The following is a 27,964-nucleotide window of genomic DNA, read 5'->3' as shown; positions in this document are numbered from 1 at the left end:
ATACATCTTCTTATCCACATAGACACCTACAGTCACCGTCCTCTGACATATACACTATAATACATGTATATACTATAATACTATAATACATGTATATACTATAATACTATAATACTTGTATATACTATAATACTATATAATACATGTATATACTATAATACTATAATACATGTATATACTATAATACTATAATACATGTATATACTATAATGCTATAATACATGTATATACTATAATACTATAATACATGTATATAATATAATACAGACATTTAGTGTATTTTGTCCTGTTATTGTCGGTGTCCATACATCTTCTTATCCACATAGACACCTACAGTCACCGTCCTCTGACATCATTTATCTCTACACTGAGCAGATGAGCCGAGAGCAGCAGCCCCGATCATGTGACTCCTCCTCCTCCTCCATGTGACTGATCACCTGACTGTGACATCATCGCAGGTCCTGTTAGTACACTTCCTGTACTGCTCTGCTGGTGAAGGTATGTGTATATGTCTGTCTGTGTATATCAGGGGTACTCGACTATTTTTAGTGAGGGTCCGCTTATCCAGGTCTGACATCTGGTGACGTTCCAAGCTTAACGCTAAGGCCTGGTTTACAAATAGCGGCTTTGGTGCCATGAAGGAATGTACCCTGAATATAATACTGTACCCTGAATATAATACTGCCACACACTGTACCCTGAATATAATTCTGCCACACACTGTACCCCTGGATATAATACTGCCACACACTGTACCCTGAATATAATACTGCCACACACTGTACCCAGAATATAATACTGCCCCACACTGTATGCTGAATATAATACTGCCACACACTGTACCCTGAATATAATACTGCCACACACTGTACCCTGAATATAATACTGCCACACACTGTACCCTGAATATAATTCTGCCACCCACTGTACCCTGAATCTAATACTGCCACACACTGTACCCTGAATCTAATACTGCCACATACTGTACCCCTGAATATAATACTGCCACACACTGTACCCTGAGTATAATACTGCCAAACACTGTATCCACTAAATATAATACTGCCACACACTGTACCCTGAATATAATACTGCCACACACTGTACCCCTGAATATAATACTGCCACACACTGTACCCTGATTATAATACTGCCACACACTGTACCCTGAATATAATACTGCCACACACTGTACTCCTGAATATAATTTTGCCACACACTGTACCCCTGAATATAATACTGCCACACACTGTACCCTGAATATAATACTGCCACACACTCTACCCTGAATATAATACTGCCACACACTGTACCCTGAATATAATACTGCCACACACTCTACCCTGAATATAATACTGCCACACACTGTACCCTGAATATAATACTGCCACACACTGTACCCTGAATATAATACTGCCACACACTGTGCCCCTGAATATAATACTGCCGCACACTGTGCCCCTGAATATTATTCTGCCGCACACTGTGCCCCTGAATATAATACTGACGCACACTGTGCCCCTGAATATAAAACAGCCACACACTGTACCCCTGGTATATTACTGCCACACACTATACCCCTGAAAATAATTCTGCCACACACTGTGCCCCTGAATATAAAATAGCCACACACTTTCCCCCTGGTATAATACTGCCACACACTGTACCCCTGAATATAATACAGCCACACACTGTACCCCTGGTATAATACTGCCACACACTGTACCCCTGAATATAATACAGCCACACACTGTACCCCTGGTATAATACTGCCACACACTGTACCCCTGAATATAATACAGCCACACACTCTACCCCTGGTATAATACTGCCACACACTGTACCCCTGAATATAATACAGCCACACACTGTACCCCTGGTATATTACTGCCACACATTATACCACTGAAAATAATTCTGCCACACACTGTACCCCCTGAATATAATACTGTCACACACTGGGCCCCTGGTATATTACTGCCACATACTATGCCCCTGGTATATTAATGCCACACGCTATTCTCCTGCAATATTACTTCCACACTCTATGCCCCCAAATAAATTTTCGACAAACACTGTGCCCTGTATCGACTAATTGTACCTCTGTGCCCCAAATAATTGATGCCACTGTGCCCCCAGAATGAATTATGCCACTGTGCCTCCAGAATGAATTATGCCACTGTGCTTCCAGAATTAATGATGCCACTGTGCCTCCAGAATTAATTATGCCACTGTGCCTCCAGAATTAATGATGCCACTGTGCCACCAGAATTAATGATGCCACTGTACCTACAGATTTAATTATGCCACTATGCCCCCAGAATTAATGATGACACTGTGCCCCAAAATTAATGATGCCAATGTGTCCCCAGAATTAATTATGCCACTATGCCCCCAGAAGTAAGGATGCACTTGTGCCCCCAAGAATTAATGATCCCGCTTTGCCACACAGAATTAATGATGCCAGTGTGCCCCCAGAATTAATTATGCCACTGTGCACCAGAATTAATGATGCTGCTGTACCCCAGAATTAATGATGCAGCTGTACCCCAGAATTAATGATGTCGCTGTACCCCAGAATTAATGATGCCACTGTGCCCCAGAATAAATGATGCTGCTGTGCCCCAGAATTAATGATTCCACTGTGCCCCCAGAATTAATTATGCCACTGTGCAGCACAGAATTAATGATCCTGCTGTGCCGCACAGAATTAATGATCCTGCTGTGCCCCCAAAATTAATTATGCCACTGTGCCCCCATAATTAGTGAGGCCACTGTGCCCCCAGAATTAATGATCCCGCTGTGCCACACAGAATTAATGATGCCACTGTGCCCCCAGAATTAATGATCCCGCTGTGCTGCACAGAATTAATGATCCTGCAGTGAGGCCACTGTGCCCCCAGAATTAATGATCCCGCTGTGCCACACAGATTTAATGATGCCACTGTACCCCCAGAATTAATGATGCCGCTGTGGCCCCAGAATTAATGATCCCGCTGTGCCACACAGAATTAATGATACTGCTGTGCCGCACAGAATTAATGATCCTGCTGTGCCCCCAAAATTAATGATGCCACTGTGCCCCCATAATTAGTGAGGCCACTGTGCCCCCAGAATTAATGATCCCGCTGTGCCACACAGAATTCATGATGCCACTGTACCCCCAGAATTAATTATGCCGCTGTGGCTCCAGAATTAATGATGCCACTGTGCCCCCAGAATTAATGATGCTGCTGTGCCTCCAGAATTAATGATGCCACTGTGCCCCCAGAATTAATGATGCCGCTGTGCCTCCAGAATTAATGATGCCACTGTACCCCCAGAATTAATGATGCCACTGTGGCTCCAGAATTAATGATGCCACTGTGCCCCCAGAATTAATGATGCCACTGTGCCCCCAGAATTAATGATGCCACTGTGCCCCCAGAATTAATGATGCCGCTGTGCCTCCAGAATTCATGATGCCACTATGCCCCCAGAATTAATGATGCCACTGTGCCCCCAGAATTAATGATGCCGCTGTGCCTCCAGAATTCATGATGCCACTATGCCCCCAGAATTAATGATGCCACTGTGCCCCAGAATGAAGGATACCACTATGCCCCCAGAATTAATGATGCCACTGTGCCCCCAGAATGAAGGATGCCACTGTTCCCCAGAATGTAGGATGCCACTGTGCCCCCAGAATGTAGGATGCCACTGTGCCCCTACATGAACTTTGACACTGTGACAACTGGAGAGTCACAGGTGGGAGAACACAAATTTGTACCTGAGAGCTTGGCTCCCGTCCCAGGTCCCGCTCTGCTCCGCTGCTCTGGCCTCTTCTAGTCAGGCCTGGTCAGAGCAGATGATAGGAGAAGCGCCGGGCGGCCGGGCAGGGAACACAGTGCTTCCTCACTCCGGGCCGCGGCTATTCATTTGTATCGGTGTCTTAAAGACACCTATACAAATGAATGAGGGGAGATCCGGCTGGAGGTCCGGATGACTGGCGGCCGTGGTCTGGATCTGGACCGCGGTTCGCCAGTTGAGTACCCCTGGTGTAGATGTATGTTTGTATGTGTGTGTGTAATAATATAATGTGTGTGTGTGTTTGTAATATATATATATATATATATATATATATATATATATAAAATATAATGTGTGTGAAGACAACAAAATCCATAGTGAGTGGCACATCAATAGTAGTAGATGTTGGTGCAATGTAACCCAGGTCAGGAGCCTTTAAATATCCATATAAATAAGGTATATGCTGCAGCACTCACATGCAGTGAAGTAATGAAGCTTTATTCCATTCCAAAAATTGCCATATTTCAGCTGCCCTTGCAGCCTTGTTCAAGCTTAACCCCTAAAGGACCAGGCCATTTTACACCTTAGGACCAGAGCGTTTTTGAACATCTGACCACTGTCACTTTAAACATTAATAACTCTGGGATGCTTTTACCTATCATTCTGATTCCGAGATTATTTTTTCGTGACATATTCTACTTTATGTTATTGGTAAAATTTTGTCGATACTTGCATCGTTTCTTAGTGAAAAATCCCAAAATTTGATGAAAAAATTTAAAAATTTCGCATTTTTCTAACTTTGAAGCTCTCTGCTTGTAAGGAAAATGGATATTCCAAATAAAAAAAATTTTTATTCACAAATACAATATGTCTACTTTATGTTTGCATCATAAAATTAACGTGATTTTACTTTTGGAAGACACCAGAGGGCTTCAAAGTTCAGCAGCAATTTTCCAATTTTTCACAAAATTTTCAAACTCACTATTTTTCAGGGACCAGTTCAGGTTTGAAGTGGATTTGAAGGGTCTTCATATTAGAAATACCCCACAAATGACCCCATTATAAAAAATGAACCCCCCCAAAGTATTCTAAATGACATTCAGTCCGTGTTTTAACCCTTTAGGTGTTTCACAGGAATAGCAGCAAAGTGAAGGAGAAAATTCACAATCTTCATTTTTTACACTCGCATGTTCTTGTAGACCCAATTTTTTTATTTTTACAAGGGGTAGAAGGAGAAAATTTGTAATTATATTTGTAGCCCAATTTCTCTCGAGTATGCACATACCTCATATGTCCATGTAAAGTGTTCGTTGGGCGCAGTAGAGGGCTCAGAAGGGAAGCAGGGACAAGGCGATTTTGGAGAGTACGTTTTTCTGAAATGGTTTTTGGGGGGCATGTTGCATTTAGGAAGCCCCTATGGTACCAGAACAGCAAAAAATCCCCACATGGCATACCATTTTAGAAACTAGACCCCTTGGGGAACGTAACAAGGGGTAAAGTGAACCTTAATACCCCACAGGTGTTTCACGACTTTTGCATATGTAAAAAAATATATATTTTTTTTCACTAAAATGTGTGTTTCCCCCCCAAATTTCACATTTTTGCAAGGGTTAATAGCAGAAAATACCCCCCAAAATTTGAAACCCCATCTCTTCTGAGCATGAAGGTACCCCATTAGTGGACCTGAAGTGCACTACGGGCGAACTACAATGCTCAGAAGAGAAGGAGTCATATTTGGCTTTTGGAGAGCAAATTTTGGTCGGGGGGGGCATGTCGCATTTAGGAAGCCCCTATGGTGCCACAACAGCAAAAAACCCTCACATGGCATACCATTTTGGAAACTAGACCCCTTGAGGAATGTAACAAGGAATAAAGTGAGCCTTAATACCCCACAGGGGTTTCACGACTTTTGCATATGTAAAAAAAAAATAAAAATTCACTAAAATGTGTGTTTTCCCCCAAATTTCACATTTTTGCAAGGGTTAATAGCAGAAAAGACCCCCCAAAATCTGTAACCCCATCTCCTCTGAGTATGAAGGTACCCCATAAGTTGACCTGAAGTGCACTACGGGCGAACTACAATGCTCAGAAGAGAAGGAGTCATATTTGGCTTTTGGAGAGCAAATTTTGCTCGGGGGGCATGTTGCATTTAGGAAGCCCCTATGGTGCCAGGACAACAAAATAACCCCCACATGGCATACCATTTTGGAAACTAGACCCCTTGAGGAACGTAACAAGGGGTACAGTGAGCATTTACCCCCCACTGGTGTCTGTCAGATCTTTGGAACAGTGGGCTGTACAAAATGTTTAATTTGCACAGCCCACTGTTCCAAAGATCTGTCAGACACCAGTGGGGTGTAAATTTTTTTTTTGAGTTTGTCAAAACCGCTGTAACAATCAGCCACCCCTGTGCAAATCACCTCAAATGTACATGGTGCACTCTCCCTTCTGGGCCTTGTTGTGCGCCCCCAGAGCACTTTGCGCCCACTTATGGGATATCTCCATAGTCGGGAGAAGTTGCATTACAAATTTTGGGGGGCTTTTTTCCCTTTTACCTCTTGTCAAAATGAACAGTATAGGGCAACACCAGCGTGTTAGTGTAAAAAATTTATTTTTTTACACTAACATGCTGTTGTAGACCCCAACTTCACCTTTTCATAAGGGGTTAAAGGAGAAAAAGTCCCCCAAAATTTGTTAGGCAATTTCTCCCGAGTACGGCGATACCCCATATGTGACCCTAAACTGTTGCCTTAAAATACGACAGGGCTCCAAAGTGAGAGAGCGCCATGCGCATTTGAGGCCTGAATTAGGGATTGCATAGGGGTGGACATAGGGGTATTCTACGCCAGTGATTCCCAAACAGGGTGCCTCCAGCTGTTGCAAAACTCCCAGCATGCTTGGACAGTCAACGGCTGTCCGGCAATACTGGGAGTTGTTGTTTTGCAACAGCTGGAGGCTCCATTTTGGAAACAGTGGCGTACCAGACGTTTTTCATTTTTATTGGGAAGGGAGGGGGGCTGTGTAGGGGTATGTGTATATGTAGTGTTTTTTTACTTTTTATTTTATTTTGTGTTAGTGTAGTGTAGTGTTTTTACAGTACAGTCACACGGGCGGGAGATTACAGCGAGTTTCCCACTGCGAGTTTGAGCTGCCGCGCAAAATTTGCTGCATCGCAAACTTGCAGCCTGATACTCACTGTAAGCCCCCTGCCCATGTGAATGTACCCTGTACATTCACAGGGGGGGGAACCTCCAGCTGTTGCAAAACTACAACAGTTTATCAGTGCATGCTGGTAGTTATAGTTTTGCAACAGCTGGAGGCACACGGGTTGGGAAACACTGAGTTAGGAAACAGACAATGTTTCCCAACCAGTGTGCCTCCAGTTGTTGCAAAACCACAACTCTCAGCATTCTCAGGCATGCTGGAAGTAGTAGTTCGGCAACATCTTTAGAGCCAGATGTTGCCGAACTACAACTCCCAGCATGCTTGGAGTTGTAGTTTTGCAACATCTGGAGGACTACAGTTTGCAGACCACTAATACAGTGGTTCCCAATCTGTGCCCTTCCAGATGTTGCAAAACTACAACTCCCAGTATGCCCTTACTGTCCAGGCATGCTGGGAGTTGTAGTTCTGCAACATCTGAAGGGCCAGATGTTACAGAACTACAACTCCCAGCATGCCTGTACAGTAAGGGCATGCTGAGGATGTGTAGTTTTGCAACATCTGGAAGGGCACAGTGGTCCCAAAACTGTGGACCTCCAGATGTTGCAAAGCTGCAACTCCCAGCATGCCCAGACGCCAAGGGCTGTCTCGGCATGCTGGGGGTTGTAGTTTACAGGGTCCCATTACAGCAATTACGGCGACGTGCATTGCTGTAAAGGGCCCGACCGCGGCTGAAGATCAACTCACCTGTCGCCGCTGCTGCCGTCTCCGCCGCCGGGATCCGGGTCTTCAGGGACAAGGTAAGTACACTTTGCTCTTAAACGGTCCCCAGCACTCCCCCGTCCCCCGCCGCGTCCTCCGGTCTTCCTCCCGTCCTCTCCGGACTTCAAGGGGCCGGGCAGGGCGGGAGGAAGTAACCGCCCCCCCCCCCCCCTTGCGATTGGTCGGTTCACTAACCGACGAATCGCAGGGTATAGGAGGAGGTGGCCGGCTTGCCACCTCGCTCCTATACTTTAGCATGGTCCTGGCTGTCTGTGACAGCCGGGATCATGCTAAATTACCGGGCGGTCGGGTCCCAGAGACCCGATCAGCCCGGTATCGCCGCAGATCGCAAGGGCGATTTCCCTTGCGATTTGCGGCGATCGCCGACATGGGGGGCCTACATGGCCCCCCTCGGCGTTTGCCCTGGATGCCTGCTGAAGGATTTCAGCAGGCATCCGCTTCCGATCTCTGTCCGGCGAGCGGCAGAGACCGGAAATACAACAGGACGTTCTCTAACGTCCTTGGGCATTAAAGCCCAGGTAGTGGGGACGTTAGAGAACAAAACCTTTTTTTATACATATCAACTGGCTCCGGAAAGTTAAACAGATTTGTAAATTACTTCTATTAAAAAATCTTAATCCTTCCAATAGTTATTAGCTTCTGAAGTTTTCTGTCTAACTGCTCAATGATGATGTCACGTCCCGGGAGCTGTGCATGATGGAAGAATATCCCCATAGGAACTGCACATCTCCCGGGACGTGAGTCATCAGAAAGCAGTTAGACAGAAAACAGCAACTCAACTTCAGAAGCTAATAACTATTGGAAGGATTAAGATTTTTTAATAGAAGCAATTTACAAATCTGTTTAACTTTCCGGAGCCAGTTGATATATAAAAAAAAGTTTTGGCCTGGAATACCCGTTTAGGAGCAAAGTGACTAATATATATATATATATACACTGCTCAAAAAAAATAAAGGAACACTTAGCCCCTTAAGGACTCGGGGTTTTTCAATTTTTGCACTTTAGTTTTTTCCTCCTTACCTTTAAAAAAATCATAACTCTTTAAATTTTGCACCTAAAAATCCATATTTTTTGCGCCACCAATTCTACTTTGTAATGACATCAGTCACTTTACCCAAAAATCTACGGTGAAACGGAAAAAAAATCATTGTGCGACAAAATTTAAGAAAAAATGCCATTTTGTAAATTTTTGGGGGCCTCCATTTCTACGCAGTACATTTTTCGCTAAAAATGACACCTCATCTTTATTCTGTAGGTCCATACGATTAAAATCATACCCTACTTATATAGGTTTGATTTTGTATTACTTCTGGGAAAAAAATCATAACTTTGGAATTTTTTTGCAATTACGCCATTGACCGTGCGGTTTATGTTATATTTCTGACGCGGTGATACCATATATGTTTATTTTTATTTACACAGTTTGTTTTTTTCATGCGAAAAGGGGGATGATTCTTACTTTTATTGGGGAAGGGGTTTAAGTGATCTTTTTTTTTTTTCACTTTTTTTTTTTTGCGATGTTATAACACTGCACACACTGATCTTTTACATTGATCATTGTTATCCCATAGGATAACACTGATCAATGATTCTGCCACTTGACTGCTCATGCCTTGATGTCATGCACGAAGCAGTCATTCGGCGATTGGTGACACAGGAGGAAGGTAGGGACCCTCCTTGTGTCCTCCAGCTGTTCGTGGCGAAATTGCAGCGGTCCCGAACAGCCCACTGAGCTAGCCGGGAGTAGTCTACTTTCACTTTAGACGCAGCGATCAACTTTGAACGCCGTGTCTAAAGGGTTAATAGCGCATGATCAGTTCCGCGCACTATTAGCCACAAGGCCTGACCGGCTATGACCGTTATAGAAAGGGAGCAGAGTCAGGGCGTACAGGTACGCCCTGGGTCCTTAAGTGGTTAAGGACGACGGGTTCTTCCGTTTTTGCACTTTCATTATGTAAAAATGATTACACTTTCAATTTTGCACCTACAGACTCATATGAGGGATTATTTTTTGCGCCACCAATTGTAATTTGTAATAACATCAATCATTTCACCACAAAATTTACGGCGAACCCAGAAAAAATTTTTGGGGGCTAAATTGGACAAAAAAACACAATTTTGTAACTTTTGGGGGCTTCCAATTCTACGCAGTGCACTTTTTGGTGCTCCAAAATTAGTATGTTTAAAAGTGTCCTCTTCTGACCCCTATAATTATTTTATTTTTCCTCATACAGGTGGTATGAGGGCTCCTTTTTTGCGCCGTGATCTAAAGTTTTTATCGGTAGCATTATTGTTTAGATCTGACTTTTTGATCACTTTTTACACATTTGTTAGTGTTTACAAAGTGACCAAAAATACACAATATTGGAGTTTGGAATTTTTTTACGTGTACGCCATTGACCGTGCGGTTTAATTAACCTTATATTTTTATAGTTCGGACATTTATCCACGTGGCGATACCACATATGTTTATATATATTTTTTTTTTATATGGAATTTGGGAAAAGGGGGGTGACTTAAACTTTTAATAAGGAAGGAAGGGGTTAATGTGTGTTTTTAAACTTTTTTTAAACTTGTTTTTTTTTACACCTTTAGTCCCCTTAGGGGACTTTTAGGAGAAATTATTTGATTCCTCATACAGATCAATGTGGTTCTATACAACTCCATTGATCTGTGTGCTCTTCGCTCGATTGATAAAGCCTGGTCCTCCAGCAGCTGACAGGAACAGAGTTGTGGATCGCCCCCCCCCCCCCCTACGGCATTGCTCTGCAAGGGGAGAGGAGCGATCCACACCACTGGATCACCAGGGAGAAGTTAAAGGTACCTTTAGATGCTGCTGTCAGCTTTCACAGCGGCAATCTAAAGGGTTAATAGCCAGCAGTGCTGATCGCCGCATGCCAGCTATTAATGCCGGCCCTCAGCTACAAGAATCAGCTGGGGGCCGGCCGGTATGACGCGGGCTCGAGTCGGAGGCCCGACCCATACCCCGTTAATGGCACAAGGACGTGTATAGTCGTCCTTGGTCATTAACCAGTTAAACAACATAATGTAACTCCAAGTCAATGACACTTCTGTGAAATCACACTGTCCACACAGGAAGCAACACTGATTGACAATCAATTTCACATGCTGTTTTGAAAATGGAACAGACAACAGGTGAAAATTATAGGCAATTAGCAAGACACCCCCAATAAAGGAGTGGTTCTGCAGGTGGTGGCCACTGACCACTTCTCTGTTCCTATGCTTCTTGGCTGATGTTTTGGTCACTTTTGAGTGCTGGCGGTGCTTTCACTCTAGTGGTAGCATGAGACAGAGTCTACAACCCACACAAGTGGCTCAGGTAGTGCTGCTCCTCCAGGATGGTACATCAATGCAAGCTGTGGCAAGAAGGTTTGCTGTGTCTGTAAGCGTAGTGTCCAGAGCATGGAGGCGCTACCAGGAGACATCCCAGTACATCAGGAGATGTGGAGGAGGCCATAGGAGGGCAACAACCCAGCAGCAGGACCACTACCTACGCCTTTGTGCAAGGAGGAGCAGGAGGAGCACTGCCAGAGTCCTGCAAAATGGCCTCCAGCAGGCCACAAATGTGCAAGTTTCCACTCAAACGGTCAGAAAAAGACTCCATGAGCGTGGTATGAGGGCCCAACATCCACAGGTGGGGGTTGTGCTTACAGCCCAACACCTTGCAGGACGTTTGGCATTTGCCAGAGAACACCAAGATTGGCAAATTTGCCACTGGTGCCCTGTGCTCTTCACAGATGAAAGCAGGTTCACACTGAGCACATGTGACAGAGTCTGGAGAAGACGCGGAGAACATTCTGCCTGCAACATCCTCCAGCATGACCGGTTTGGTGGTGGGTCAGTAATGGTGTGGGATGGCATTTCTTTGGGGGGCCGCACAGCCCTCCATGTGCCAAAGGGTAGCCTGACTGCCATTAGGTACCGAGATGAGATCCTCAGACCCCTTGTGAGACCATATGCTGGTGTGTTTGGCCCTGGGTTCCTCCTAATGCAAGACAATGCTAGACCTCATGTGACTGGAGTGTGTCAGCAGTTCCTGCAAGAGGAAGGCATTGATACTACGGACTGGCCGCCTGTTCCCCAGACCTGAATCCGATTGAGCACATCTGGGACATCATGTCTCGCTCCATCCACCAACACCACATTGCACCACAGACTGTCCAGGAGTTGGCGGATGCTTTAGTCCAGGTCTGGGAGGACATCCCTCAGGAGACCATCCTCCACCTTATCAGGAGCATGCCCAGGCATTGTAGGGAGGTCATACGGGCACGTGGAGGCCACACACACTACTGAGCCTCATTTGACTTGTTTTAAGGACATTGCATAAAGTTGGATCAGCCTGTAGTGGGGTTTTCCACTTTGATTTTGAGTGTGACTCCATATCCAGACCTCCATGGGTTGATAAATTTGATTTCCATTGATAATTTTTGTGTGATTTTGTTGTCAGCACATTCAGCTATGTAAAGATGAAAGTATTTCATACGATTAGTTCATTCATTCAGATCTAGGATGTGTTATCTTAGTGTTCCCTTTATTTTTTTGAGCACTGTATTTAGTGGCCAATACATTGTCAATTACAACAATTAACAACAATTGACAGTTTACAAAGTGACAATATAGAATTTGTGACATGTATTTAAGTGTTCGTCATACATATAGCTAGATCCATCTAACTATTTGTTTATTCCATAATAGACTGTTATGTTCACTAATGGCTAATAACAAGTGCAGGTGCAGTGTATATAATGTCTCATTAGGGAAGGAAGAGGTTGGAGACGGTTGCACTCACCTAAAATTTATTAAGATGTTATCCATATACTGTAATAGTGTCAAATGCAATGTTTCCCAATTGCGCATACGCTAAGGCGTGCAGTTCTGGGAAATTCACTTACATCACTAACACAGGTTTATTACTGTGCATGCGTGTGCGCACGTAGTAATGGGATTTGACAGAGGTCCAATGAAAATGCCAGGACACAGGTCACATGAACAGAATGATCAGTGGCCATATTGGAAACTGGCAAAAATAAGGGCTAACAATAATACAGTGATGAAATACTCCAGAAAAACACTGGGCTAAGTAGTATAAACAAGGGAACAGTTCTGCCAATAATTTAATGTAATACTACAAGTAAAACTCCCAATATCTACAGGGAATAATGGCCCAAAGAACACAGTCAAAAAGCACTCTCAGCTATAGCACATACAACCCAAATGGCGTAGAGCTACAACCCCCAGTCCGGCATGATTATGGTTGAGCGACAGTCAAACCGATCTATTCACGAAAAACACGATTCTTCCTGTATCTGATCTACCTTTTGTTAAAGAGTACCTGCCACCAAATAAAACTTTTAATATAGTGTTCCTTGTGTAATTAGCAGACACTTCCCCATTCACTTGCTTTTATAATTAACATAAATATGCTTAAAATGTAATATAAAACATGGCCACTAGGTGGCTCGGTTCTGTTCCCTGCCACAATTAAAACAGTGAGTTCGGTCTCCTCCCAGCCTGGCAGAAGTCCGAACTCAGTGCTTGATTTACAGCTGCACAGAAAGTGAAAGCTACACAGATTCTCACAGAAAGCTGCACAGAAAGTGAAAGCTAAACAGATTCTCACAGAAAGCTGCACAGACTAAAACCTGCAGGAGAGCCTCATGATAGCAACACAGACAGAAACATGCACAGAGCTTGAGGTCTTCCATTAATCACAGCACTGCAACTATGTGAGTGCGGAAGTATTCCCCCAGCAGGCTTCAGTGATGTCATGCCTGCTGGGAAACGCCCACTTTCTACTGCTGGGAAATTGCAATGTGAGTAAGAAGAAAGGTAAGATACACAGCTTTTTAAAGCTCTGAAATTGTTTAAGGGCAGGAGGGGTGTTAGGAGTAGTTAGGGAACATAGCCTGAGTTAGTTGAGAACAGTTTATTTGGTAACAGGTACTTTTTAACCCCTTAACGACGCAGGATGTATATTTACGTCCTGCGCCGGCTCCGGCGATATGAAGCGGGGTCGCGCTGCGACCCCGCATCACATGGCGTCGGTCCCGGCGCTCATCAACGGGACCCGCAGCTAATACCACACATCGCCGATCGCGGCAATGTGTGGTATTAACCCTTTAGAAGCGGTGGTCAAAAGCTGACCGCCGCTTCTAAAGTGAAAGTATCCCGGCTAGTCAGTCGGGCTGTTCGGCACCGCCGCGGTGAAATCACGGCGTCCCAAACAGCTTACAGGACACCGGGAGGGCCCTTACCTGCCTCCTCGGTGTCCGATCGACGAATGACTGCTCCGTGCCTGAGATCCAGGCAGGAGCAGTCAAGCACCGATAACACTGATCACAGGCGTGTTAATACACACCAGTGATCAGCATAGGAGATCAGTGTGTGCAGTGTTATAGGTCCCTATGGGATAACAATGATCAGTATAAGAGATCAGTGTGTGCAGTGTTATAGGTCCCTATGGGACCTATAACACTGCAAAAAAAAGTTTTAAAAAAGTGTTAATAAAGGTCATTTAACCCCTTCCCTAATAAAAGTTTGAATCACCCCCCTTTTCCCATAAAAAAAAATAAAACAGTGTAAATAAAAAAAAAATAAACATATGTGGTATCGCCGCGTGCGTAAATGTCCGAACTATAAAAATATATCATTAATTAAACCGCACGGTCAATGGCGTACGCGCAAAAAAATTCCAAAGTCCAAAAAAGCGTATTTTGGTCACTTTTTATACCATTAAAAAATGAAAAAAAAAAGTGATCAAAAAGTCCGATCAAAACAAAAATTATACAGTTAAAAACTTGAGATAACGGCGCAAAAAATGAGCCCTCATACTGCCCTGTACGTGGAAAAATAAAAAAGTTATAGGGGTCAGAATCTTAAATTTTTAAACGTATACATTTTCCTGCATGTAGTTATGATTTTTTCCAGAAGTACGACAATATTTAACCTATATAAGTAGGGGATCATTTTAATCGTATGGACCTACAGAATAATGATAAGGTGTCATTTTTACTGAAATATGCACTGCGTAGAAATGGAAGCCCCCAAAAGTTACAAAATGGCGTTTTTTCTTCGATTTTGTCGCACAATGATTTTTTTTCCCGTTTCGCCGTGAATTTTTGGGTAAAATGACTAATTTCACTGGAAAGAAGAATTGGTGATGCAAAAATAAGCCATAATATGGATTTTTAGGTGGAAAATTGAGAGGGTTATGATTTTTAAAAGGTAAGGAGGAAAAAACGAAAGTACAAAAATGGAAAAACCCTGAGTCCTTAAGGGGTTAAGGATTTCCACCACTGCCGATCTATCTGTGATATACACTACTGAGGAGTTGGCCCAAGAAGATCCCCAAACCTGAGCAGCCACTTAGATGGGGGAGATTTCGAACAATGTAGAAGTTTTCATAAATTCTGATATTACATCCACCCCTCTAGGCCAAAGCCAGGCAAACCACTGCTTATCGTGGATGGCCAAGAACTCCTTAGATGCAAACGCATTGTGGACAACCGAGACACCATTGCAGAATGAATAACTTCCCTTATTCTCCTCTGTTTCTCCTCTGGGAGTCTAGCTTGCATTTTATTAGTGTCTAGGATTATACCTAGAAAAGCAATCACATTTTCTGGACCTTCAGCCTTACTATGGGAGATGGGAACATTTAACTTTTGGGGTGTGGATTATGGGTTTCTGATCAACAGGAAATCATCAAGTAATAAATAACCAATAGGAAGTTGTAATGCTTCACCAGGATCCAGTGTAGGTCCGGGGCGAACTTGCCAAGGTCTGCTTTTAGACCCAGACGTTATCCGTGTGGCCAAGTAATATTTTTCCTGCCATTTGATGCTGTAGTATTTCCAAAGGTCTGGTTGTATTGGCAGTAACTTGCAGGCGTCGACCATGCCCCTCTACAAACGTTTCAGATGATTTGTTTTGCCTTGTCTACAAAAGAATATTTCATGAAAATGGAATCTGTAAGTTTAAACTGGGAATGGTAGAGCAATATGGCTCAGAGAGATCATAGATTAAATGCTTTTAGACAGTTCTTTGGTGACCATGCCTTTTGGGTTGAACCTCCAGCTCTACATGCAAGCACAGTACAGTATATTGTAAATCGTGACCCAGCTGGCTAGCTTTACCTACATTCTCTGGTCTTTCTTCTTCATCTGGTGCAGCTGCTAGGACTTCTTCGCACTACATCTTCCCTCTGTAGAGTTTCATGCTTGGTTTTGTCAGCAGCTCCTCATTCTCTAGATGAAGACTATAATCATTATAACCCTACCAGATACCATGCCCCCTAAATATAACCCTGCCAGACACCATGCCCCATAAATATAACCCTGCCAGACACCATGCCCCTAAATATAATACTGCCACACACACACACTGTTTCTTCTCAGTTTGGCTGCACTCCTGTACTGTCCTATTTCAGACTCCTCTGTCCCCCCAGACCCATAAGTCCTCCTTCAGAACTTTAATTTTCTCCAGCCCCCCCGCCCCCATGCCCCTCTATCTTCCTCCTTCCAACCACTAAATCCCCACCAGACTCTATGTCCTTCTTCTTCAGGCTTTTCTGCCCCTAGACTTCTAATTCCTCCTTCAGGCTCTTCTGCCCCCCTTCCACTCTGTCCTTCCCCCTCCAAACCCCTTTGTTTCCCTAGACTACTCCTTCTCAAGATCCTTAAGTCTCCCCAGAACCTTAAGTCCCCCCCCCCCCCCCCCGACTTTTCTGTCCTCCTTTTCAAGAACCCTAACATTCCCTAATTGGTCTCCTCTACTTATTTCACTCGCTGTAAATGTGACTCAGATAACTCCTCCTACATTTTTGGTAATCTTTTCTGCGCATAAAAAAATTCCAGGTTACTTCTCCTACTGTCTGATGATTTTTTTCAATATTTCTTTTACATTGTATGAATCAGGGAGCAGATATGAACAATATTAATGCTCCAGAGACAGATGTGAGCGGTGATGAGCAGTATAAGGAGGACATTCCTACAGGGAAAGATCTGATCTATATTAATGCTACAGACATAAAGGAAGAAGAAGAGGAGACAGATGTGAGCTTTGATGAGCAGTATAAGGAGGACATTCCTACAGGGAATGATCTGATCTATATTAATACTACAGACGAAAAAGAAGAGGAGGAGACAGATGTGAGCGGTGATGAGGAGTATAAGGAGGACATTCTTACAGGTAACTGGCCAGGTGAGTAGTAACCACTAAATGCAGAGGATATACTGCTGCTGCTATCTCTATAGCATCAGGATATATAGTAGTTATGCCCCTCCAGCTCTGTGTACTGCTGCTGCTATGTCTGTGGAATCTGAGTATATAGTTGTTATACTTCTCCCCTGAAGTTGTGTTCACACATTGCATTTAGCTTTTTTTCTGTTTTTGCCATGCTTACCCTATATTCTCAGCAAATGTTTTTTTAAATTATGACCAAAAAGCAGAAAAAACATGTAAAAAATACAGGACATGAACACAGTCTAAAGACTTCATAAAACAGCCAGGCCCACACACTTTGAATAATAAAATACATCAAAACTGCAGACAATGTGAACTGAGCTCAACCCACGTGAGTCTAATCAGTTCACTTGGCTTAACTCCAGCACCAGCCACCTAATTAGTCTACCAGGTGCAGTGATGAGACATGCCCCCCCCCCCTCTCTTCAAAACCAGAGGATTCATTGGAAATGTAGGCAGCATGCGAAAATCATTTCTGTTCTGAAATTGGAAAAAGGGCAGAATAAAGCAATTTAAAGGGGTACTCCAGTGGCTCTGTACACTGAGGACAAGCGGGGATCTGTGCAGTAAGGATACGCGGGGCTCTGTACGCTGAGGACAAGCAGGGCTCTGTACTCTGAAGACAAGCAGGGCTCTGTGCACTGAGGACAAGGAGGGCTCTGTACACTGAGGACAGGCAGGGCTCTGTGCAGTGAGGACAAGCAGGGCTCTGTGCAGTGAGGACAAGCAGGGCTTTGTGCATTGTGGACAAGCAGGGCTCTGTGCAGTGAGGAAAAGCAGGGCTCTGTGCATTGAGGACAAGCAGGGCTCTGTGCATTGAGGACAAGCAGGGCTCTGTGCATTGAGGGCAAGCAGGGCTCTGTGCAGTGAGGACAAGCAGGGCTCTGTGCAGTGAGGACAAGCAGGGCTCTGTACACTATGGACAAGCAGGGCTCTGTACACTGAGAACATGCAGGGCACTGTACACTGAGGACAAGCAGGGCTCTGTACACTGAGGACAAGCAGGGCTCTGTACACTGAGGACAAGCAGGGCTCTCTACACTGAGGACAAGCAGGTCTCTGTACACTATGGACAAGCAGGGCTCTGTACACTGAGGACATGCAGGGCTCTGTGTAGTGAGGACAAGCAGGGCTCTGTACACTATGGACAAGCAGGGCTCTGTACACTGATGACACGCAGGGCTCTGTGTAGTGAGGACAAGCAGGGCTCTGTACACTGAGGAAAAGCAGGTCTCTGTACACTATGGACAAGCAGGGCTCTGTACACTGAGGACATGCAGGGCTCTGTGTAGTGAGGACAAGCAGGGCTCTGTACACTATGGACAAGCAGGGCTCTGTACACTGATGTCACGCAGGGCTCTGTGTAGTGAGGACAAGCAAGGCTCTGTGTAGTGAGGACAAGCAGGGCTCTGTACACTGAGGACAAGCAGGGTTCTATGCACTGAGGACAAGCAGGGTTCTATACACTGAGGACAAGCAGGGCTTTGTACACTGAGAACAAGCAAGGCTCTGTGCAGTGAGGACAAGCAGGTCTCTGTGCAGTGAGGACAAGCAGGGCTCTGTACACTGTGAACAAGCAGGGTTCTGTGCACTGAGGACAAGCAGGTCTCTGTGCAGTGAGGACAAGCAGGGCTCTGTACACTGAGGACAAGCAGGTCTCTGTGCAGTGAGGACAACAGGGCTCTGTACTCTGAAGACAAGCAGGGCTCTGTACACTGTGGACAAGCAGGGCTCTGTACACTGAGGACAAGCAGGGTTACGTGCACAGAGGACAAGCAGGGCTCTGTGCAGTGAGGACAAGCAGGGCTCTGTGCAGTGAGGACAAGCAGGTATCTGTGCAGTGAGGACAAGCAGGGCTCTGTACACTGAGGACAAGCAGGGCTCTGTACACTGAGGACAAGCAGGGCTCTGTGCACTGAGGACAAGCTGGTCTCTGTGCAGTGAGGACAAGCAGGGCTCTGTACACTATGGACAAGCAGGGCTCGGTACACTGAGGACAAGCAGGTCTCTGTGCAGTGAGGACAAGCAGGGCTCTGTACACTGAGGACAAGCAGGGCTCTGTACACTGAGGACAAGCAGGGCTCTGTACACTGAGGACAAGCAGGTCTCTGTGCAGTGAGGACAAGCAGGGCTCTGTACACTATGGACAAGCAGGGCTCTGTACACTATGGACAAGCAGGGCTCTGTACACTGAGAACACGCAGGGCACTGTACACTGAGGACAAGCAGGGCTCTGTACACTGAGGACAAGCAGGGCTCTGTACACTGAGGACAAGCAGGTCTCTGTACACTATGGACAAGCAGGGCTCTGTACACTGAGGACAAGCAGGGCTCTGTACACTGAGGACAAGCAGGGCTCTGTACACTGAGGACAAGCAGGTCTCTGTACACTATGGACAATCAGGGCTCTGTACACTGAGGACATGCAGGGCTCTGTGTAGTGAGGACAAGCAGGGCTCTGTACACTATGGACAAGCAGGGCTCTGTACACTGATGACACGCAGGGCTCTGTGTAGTGAGGACAACAGGGCTCTGTACTCTGAAGACAAGCAGGGCTCTGTACACTGTGGACAAGCAGGGCTCTGTACAATGAGGACAAGCAGGGTTCTGTGCACTGAGGAAAAGCAGGGCACTGTACACTGAGGACAAGCAGGGCTCTGTACACTGAGGACAAGCAGGGCTCTGTACACTGAGGACAAGCAGGTCTCTGTACACTATGGACAAGCAGGGCTCTGTACACTGAGGACATGCAGGGCTCTGTGTAGTGAAGACAAGCAGGGCTCTGTACACTATGGACAAGCAGGGCTCTGTACACTGATGTCACGCAGGGCTCTGTGTAGTGAGGACAAGCAAGGCTCTGTGTAGTGAGGACAAGCAGGGCTCTGTACACTGAGGACAAGCAGGGTTCTATGCACTGAGGACAAGCAGGGTTCTATACACTGAGGACAAGCAGGGCTTTGTACACTGAGAACAAGCAAGGCTCTGTGCAGTGAGGACAAGCAGGTCTCTGTGCAGTGAGGACAAGCAGGGCTCTGTACACTGTGGACAAGCAGGGTTCTGTGCACTGAGGACAAGCAGGTCTCTGTGCAGTGAGGACAAGCAGGGCTCTGTACACTGAGGACAAGCAGGTCTCTGTGCAGTGAGGACAACAGGGCTCTGTACTCTGAAGACAAGCAGGGCTCTGTACACTGTGGACAAGCAGGACTCTGTACAATGAGGACAAGCAGGGTTCGGTGCACTGAGGACAAGCAGGGTTATGTGCACAAAGGACAAGCAGGGCTCTGTGCAGTGAGGACAAGCAGGTCTCTGTGCAGTGAGGACAAGCAGGGCTCTGTACACTGAGGACAAGCAGGGCTCTGTACACTGAGGACAAGCAGGGCTCTGTACACTGAGGACAAGCAGGCCTCTGTGCAGTGAGGACAAGCAGGGCTCTGTACACTATGGACAAACAGGGCTCTGTACACTGAGGACAAGCAGGTCTCTGTGCAGTGAGGACAAGCAGGGCTCTGTACACTGAGGACAAGCAGGGCTCTGTACACTGAGGACAAGCAGGGCTCTGTACACAGAGGACAAGCAGGTCTCTGTGCAGTGAGGACAAACAGGGCTCTGTACACTATGGACAAGCAGGGCTCTGTACACTGAGGACAAGCAGGGCTCTGTACACTGAGGACAAGCAGGTCTCTGTACACTATGGACAAGCAGGGCTCTGTACACTGAGGACAAGCAGGGCTCTGTACACTGAGGACAAGCAGGGCTCTGTACACTGAGGACAAGCAGGGCTCTGTACACTGAGGACAAGCAGGTCTCTGTACACTATGGACAAGCAGGGCTCTGTACACTGAGGACATGCAGGGCTCTGTGTAGTGAGGACAAGCAGGGCTCTGTACACTATGGACAAGCAGGGCTCTGTACACTGATGACACGCAGGGCTCTGTGTAGTGAGGACAACAGGGCTCTGTACTCTAAAGACAAGCAGGGCTCTGTACAATGAGGACAAGCAGGGTTCTGTGCACTGAGGACAAGCAGGGTTCTGTGCACTGAGGACAAGCAGGGCTCTGTACACTGAAGACAAGCAGGGCTCTGTGCACTGAGGACAAGCAGGTCTCTGTACACTATGGACAAGCAGGGCTCTGTACACTGAGGACAAGCAGGGCTCTGTACACTGAGGACAAGCAGGGCTCTGTACACTGAGGACAAGCAGGGCTCTGTACACTGAGGACAAGCAGGTCTCTGTACACTATGGACAAGCAGGGCTCTGTACACTGAGGACACGCAGGGCTCTGTGTAGTGAGGACAAGCAGGGCTCTGTACACTATGGACAAGCAGGGCTCTGTACACTGATGACACGCAGGGCTCTGTGTAGTGAGGACAAGCGGGGCTCTGTACACTGAGAACAAGCAAGGCTCTGTGTAGTGAGGACAAGCGGGGCTCTGTACACTGAGGACAAGCAGGGTTCTATACACTGAGGACAAGCAGGGTTCTATACACTGAGGACAAGCAGGGCTTTGTACACTGAGAACAAGCAGGGCTCTGTGCACGTAGGGTTTTGTACAGTGATGTAGGGTCCAGCCCCTAGAATTACCAAACTCCATTACACTGTACTTCAGTCACAGGATGTCGCCGTTGCTTTAAAAAAAAATCTAAAAAGTTTTCTTTGAGGATGAGGGGGCCGGAAGTTCCCTTCAGAGAGTCAGTGTGCGTGTGCTGTATCCAGCTGTGTGTGCGCTGAGGAGAGGGCTGCTAAGTGTTCCTGAAGAGAGAGACATCTTGCAATCCAGAGACTTGGCAGCAGGATTGGGGCAGAGGACAGAGACCCCTAGACAGAGTTTGATTATTGCGTACTTGACCGTGCCTGCCGGCCCCCAGAGAGAGAGGAACAGCTAAGCAAGATTACAGATCAAGAGACCAGACTGCAGTTACCTCCAAGTGACAGAACAAGATAAGCAACTTACAAAGAAACCAATTACAGACCAGTGCATAATAGACTACCAGTGGCAGACAGCAAGTGACAGATTCAGAGATCCGACTGCAACTACCTTCACATGAGAGACTGAGACAAGCAGCTGCTCTGTGACCTACAGAACTGTGAGTGTGCACCGGTGCTAACCTGTGGCAGGGCGTAGAGCAGGTTTCTCGGTTAGCGGGAATAAGACAGGACCATATTAGAGGAGAATAGCCTGTATTTCTGTGTGTGTGCTGGCGGGAACCCCATCTTAAAGGGGTATTCCAGGAAAAAACTTTTTTTTATATATATATATATATATATCAACTGGCTCCAGAAAGTTAAACAGATTTGTAAATTACTTCTATTAAAAAATCTTAATCCTTTCAGTACTTATGAGCTTCTGAAGTTGAGGTTGTTCTTTTCTGTCTAAGTCCTCTCTGATGACTCGTGTCTCGGGAAACGCCCAGTTTAGAAGCAAATCCCAATAGCAAACCTCTTCTAAACTTTGCGTTTCCCGAGACAGGTGTCATCAGAGAGCACTTAGACAGAAAAGAACAACCTTAACTTCAGAAGCTCAGAAGTACTGAAAGGATTAAGATTTTTTAATAGAAGTAATTTACAAATCTGTTTAACTTTCTGGAGCCAGTTGATATATATAAAAAAGTTTTTTTTCCTGGAATACCCCTTTAAGTATACGGTTCAGTAAGCTTTCCCTGTAAACCCATGTGAACTGTTATTACTGTTAATCTCATTGCCTGGCCGTTAAATTCTGTTGCTTAATAAAGCCGGTTCCTTCTTCAGCTTCATTGTCTGCTGTACCGTACTTGAAGCCTGCACTGTGGTCTCTTACTCCACTGACCGCTACACTGAGGCCAAGCAGGGCTCTGTACACAGAGGACAAGCAGGGCTCTGTACACTGAGGCTTTATGACTTACTCCCGACTCACACAGCTGGATGATTGACAAGCAAGGGGCCTGCACAGAGCCCTGCATGTCCACCCACACTTACTGTATTTGGACTCCTCACAGAGACACACAGTCAATAGCTGCAGGGACAAAAATAGACACATTTTGTAACCAATGTATATTACAAATATTTTTGTTAACGACAAGTACACTTTAGAGTACCTCTCATGATCTTGTTAAATTTGATAATCCTCCCCGGTCACTGCCCCCATCGTGATAAACCACCCCCTGCTTTTGTTTTGATTATTTTTTAGTTTTCTACCTTGATATTTCTCTGTATTTTCTGCGCAGTCCCTGTCAGATTCACAGACTGAGAAGGGGTGTATGAGATGGGCTATGATTGACTAAGACTGCACCCCCCCCCCCCCCCCTCAGCATTTCCTGCTTATGGACTTCTACCAGGCCAGCAGGAGTCCAAAGTCTGTGAAAGAGATGGAGGGAAATGTGCTCTGGACCAGTAGGGAGACACCTAGTGGCAAAAAAACCTAGAACACAAAGCCTAGAAAACCTAATTTTTTTAAAATGAGTACATTAGAAAGATTTTTTTATTTACCGTAAGGAGGGCAATAGTAAAAATTTGTTTTAATGAGAGTGACCATTTAAGGTTATTACTCAAAAATAAAATCTGTTTTCTTCTTGGCAGATGGCTGTACCAGGAGATCAGAGGAGAATCTTATATCTTCAGATTATAAAGCAGATGATGATATCACACAAGATACATATGAAGAACATTCCATTATCCCAGATACACCCTCAGCTCTTCACAGCCAAGATCTCTCATCTCATCCTGTTATACAAGTCCGACCTAAAGATTCATCACAGGCTGTTAAGCAAAATAAGGAGGAGCCATTTTCATGTCCAGAATGTGGTAAATGTTTTACTTTGAAATACTCTCTTATTAGACATAAAAAAACTCACACAGGAGAGAAACTATTTTCATGTCCAGAATGTGAGAAATGTTTTACTCGGAAATCACACCTTGTGATACATCAAAAAAATCACACAGGAGAGAAGCCATTTTCATGTCCAGATTGTGGGAAATGTTTTACTTTGAAATACTCTCTTGTTAGACATAAAAAAACTCACACAGGAGAGAAGCCATTTTCATGTGCAGAATGTGGGAGATGTTTTACTTACAAATCACACCTGGTGATACATCAAAGAATTCACACAGGAGAAAAGCCATTTTCATGTCTAGAATGTGGGAAATGTTTTCCTGAGAAATCATCTCTTGTGAGTCATCAACGAATTCACACTGGAGAGAAGCCATTTTCGTGTTCAGAATGTGGAAAATGTTTTACTCATAAGCATTCTCTTGTTATTCATCAAAGAAATCACAGAGGAGAGAGGCCATTTTCTTGTCCAGAATGTGGAAAATGCTATACCGATAAATCACAGCTTGTTAAACATCAAAAAAATCACACAGGAGAAAAATGTGAAAAATGTTTTACACTGAAATGTATTCTTGTTAAACATCAAAGAACTCACAAAGTAAAGAAGCCATTTTCATGTTCAGAATGTGAAAAATGTTTCACTCGGAAATCAATTCTTGTTCAACATCAAAGAACTCACACAGGAGAGAAGCCATTTTCATGTTCAGAATGTGGGAGATGTTTTACCCATGAATCACATCTTGTTAAACATAAAAAATCGCACACAAGAAAAACGCCATTTTCATGTTCAGAATGTGAGAAATATTTTATATCTAAATCATATCTTGTCATACATCAAAGAACTCACACAGGGGACAAACCATTTTCATGTTCAGAATGTGGGAAATGTTTTACAGATAAATCAATTCTAGTGAAACATCTAAGAACTCACACAGGAGAAAAGCCATTTTCATGTTCAGAATGTGGTAAATATTTTACTCAGAAATTTATACTTATCAGACATCTAAGAATTCACACAGGAGAGAAGCCTTTTTCTTGTTCAGAATGTGGAAAACGTTTTACTCAGAAACCACACCTTGTTAAACATCAAATGACTCACACAGGAAAGAAGCCATTTTCATGTTCAGAATGTGGGAAATGTTTTACTGAGAAATCACCACTTATCAAACATCTAAGAATTCACACAGGAGAGAAGACATTTCAGAGTAATAAATGATGCAGATAAGACATCTGTATATTAACCATGTACATAGGATATCTGACATTTATACATATATCATATACTGCATCTCCAAACTTGTTCCCAATTGATAATAAAAGTTTTCTTTTAGAACGTAGTCACCGATCCAGCGATGTCATCACTATAGTTTACATGGTAGGAAAAGAGTGTGATATATGGTTGTGATATTCACTGCTCCTCATGGAGAAGACCCAACAGGTATAATCCATGGGGAGCTGCTACTGGAGACCCAAACACCTCAGAGAGAAGGGACTTATTCCAGTGATGAAGAATTCCAGGACATGACCAGATTAGAGACACAAAATCACTTCTATCTTCTGGCTTCTAGGACATTATTCTGATGGAAGAACTTTACACACTATAAAAAGTCCTATAGGTGTTGGGGAACATTTATAGACAATTGTTGGCCCCGGCTGTCATGGCGTACCATAGGCCCCCTGCCTCCATATTACACAGGTCTGATGGGGGAACAGGGTAAGTAAGGGTTAATGTTTATGGTTCTAACAATAACTGTACAAGGATATATAAGAAGTAAGGAATATATGAGGGTAAGGCTATGTTCACACGGTAATGTATGCACAGGAAATCTCTGGGAGGACCCTACCCTGAATGTGGAGCGCATGCATAACATGCTGGCACTAGGACCGCTCGGGAATGCCCCATCTCATAGATGACAATGCATTTCATGGGGAGTCTGCAGAAAAATAGACGTGTATATTATCTCTGCGGACTCCAGAATTTAAACTTCTGCTCCAGATGTTTTCGGCGTGGAAATTCTGCTATGTAAACAGTGCAGCAGAATTCCATTGAATTCAATAGGACTCTCCTACTGTCGAATCTCTGCGGAAATTATTCCTTGTAAACATAGCCTAAGGCAAGGTTTCCACTGGCTTTTTTCCTGCATTAATTTTTTTGGGGGAAAAACGCAGAAAAAAATGCCTGAAAAAACATCCGCACATTTTTGTTTTTTTTTCTCCTGAAAAGTTTTTTCCTATCCCTGTGTCCATCCTTTTTTTTTTTTTTTTTTTTTTACTTTTTGGTAAGTATTTCAGAAAAACAACACCAATTGAATACCCCCATTGTGTTTTTAATAGCTGTTTTTTTTCTCTCCCATAGACTGTACTGGGAGAAAAACGTCAAGAAATAAAGGGAAAAAAATGCCATAGTCTAAACGTGCTGTGATTTTGAAAAACTACCCAAAAATGCTCAAGAACAGCAAGGTTGAAGTAAAAAATAAAAAACAGCATAGAGAACAATGCCATGTGGCTATTGCGTTTTGCAATTCCCTATGGACTTGCAGCTAACTGGCAACAGCGATTTTCCAGGTGCATAAACAACATGGGATATTTTGGCCGTTTTTTCCCCAATAAAAACTTGGAAACCTAGCCGAACTTTTCAGAAATTGCGAGTTCAATTCAGCTCAATCCGACTTGAACGGGCAATGAAATAAGCCCCTAAACACATTTATAACACTGCCTAACACCTCTAAACCCCTCAGAATATGTCATAGTGGAACACCATAGGAAGTTGTAGTAGTCTGTAGTAAGGCAGCAGGTTGAGATACCTTTAAAATTAATTCACATTTGGCCAGCCAAGGTGACCCAGGCCTGGCTGGCTGGACGGAGAGAGGTTGCAGTAGCAACCTTCAGCATGTCACAGTGGTTTACTGGAAAAAGTTGTAGTAGCCTGTGTACAACAGCAGGTTGAGAAACCTTTAAAATCAATTCGAATTTTGCCCCAGTCAGCTAGGGAGCCCGGCTGGAAGTAGCAGGTTTGCCAAAAAAAAAAACTATTTTAATTTGGCCAGCAGCCCTGGCTGCCGCAGGGTGTTTGCAAAAGCAAATGCAATAAATTAGAATTTTGCCCCAGCCAGGCAGCCCAGACCTTGCTGGAATTAGCAGGTTTGCCAAAAAATCTATTTTAACCCCTTAAGCCCTTGTTGGTCTTGTGGACCAGACCAATTTTATTTTTGTGTTTTTCGTTTTCATTTTTTCCTACTCGCCTTCTAAAATCCATAACTCTTTTATGTTTTCATCCACAGACCCATATAAGGGCTTGTGTTTTGCACAACCAATTGTACTTTGTAATGACACATCATCTTACCATGAAATGAACGGCGAACCCCAAAAAAATTTTGTTTGAGGAAATTTAAATGAAAAACGCAATTTTGCTAATTTAGGAGGGTTTTCATTCTGTACACTTTATGGTAAAAATTACGCTTTCTTTATTCTGTGGGTCAATACGATTAAAATGATATTCATGATTACATACTTTTCTATTATTGTACGCCTGGACAATCTTCTGTGGAAGAAGACCCCTGGATAGCGGCGAAGGGATCTCTGTCTACCATCTTGGATGACTGGATCCCCGGGGTGCAGATCAGATCAGCCATAACAAAAGCCACACTGTTGCAGATGCCGTCATCTGTATTGAGCGCAGTATCTGAGGGGTTATTGGCGGACAGCTCAATCGCTGATAGAAGCAGGGACCTGCCGTGCATTACAGGACGTAAATGTTCGTCCTGGTGTGCGAAGTACTAGCGCATCAGGACGTACATTTACGCCCATTGTCCTTAACCCCTTAAGTACGCAGCCCTTTTTCACCTTAAGGACTGAGCCCTTTTTCGCAATTCTGACCACTGTCGCTTTACGAATGAATAACTCGAAAATGCTTTTACCGAATATTCTGATTCTGAGATTGTTTTTTCGTGACATATTCTACTTTATTTTGGTGGTAAATTTTCGTCGTTACTTGCATCCTTTTTTGGTGAAAAATCCCAAAATTTCATGAAAATTTTGAATTTTTCTAACTTTGAAGCTCTCTAATTGTAAGGAAAATGTATTTGTGAATAAAAATAAAATGTATTGGAATATCCAATATGTCCACTTTATGTTGGCATCATAAAATGGACATATTTTTGCTT

The 27,964-nt window shown here is 44.4% G+C and overlaps 1 protein-coding gene across 2 annotated transcripts; it reads left to right on the top strand.

Annotated features, from left to right (window-relative positions):
• Positions 1-379: 379 nt before the first annotated feature.
• On the top strand, positions 380-27,925 carry LOC130297832 (gastrula zinc finger protein XlCGF26.1-like). 2 transcript variants are annotated; one of them, XM_056550731.1, is made up of 3 exons: positions 380-498; positions 16,671-16,944; positions 23,552-27,925. In XM_056550731.1, the coding sequence occupies exons 2-3, from the start codon at positions 16,680-16,682 to the stop codon at positions 25,015-25,017; spliced, it is 1,731 nt and encodes a 576-aa protein (XP_056406706.1). In that variant the 5' UTR covers positions 380-498; positions 16,671-16,679; the 3' UTR covers positions 25,018-27,925. The 2 variants fall into 2 exon arrangements, with proteins under 2 accessions (XP_056406706.1, XP_056406704.1); XM_056550729.1 differs by having other exon boundaries at positions 16,671-16,956.
• Positions 27,926-27,964: the final 39 nt, after the last annotated feature.

Source organism: Hyla sarda, chromosome 1 (assembly GCF_029499605.1).
Source record: "Hyla sarda isolate aHylSar1 chromosome 1, aHylSar1.hap1, whole genome shotgun sequence".
Taxonomy (NCBI): Eukaryota; Metazoa; Chordata; class Amphibia; order Anura; family Hylidae; genus Hyla; species Hyla sarda.
Note: the sequence above shows the minus strand (reverse complement) of the source record. Positions and strands in the feature narration are given on the sequence as shown.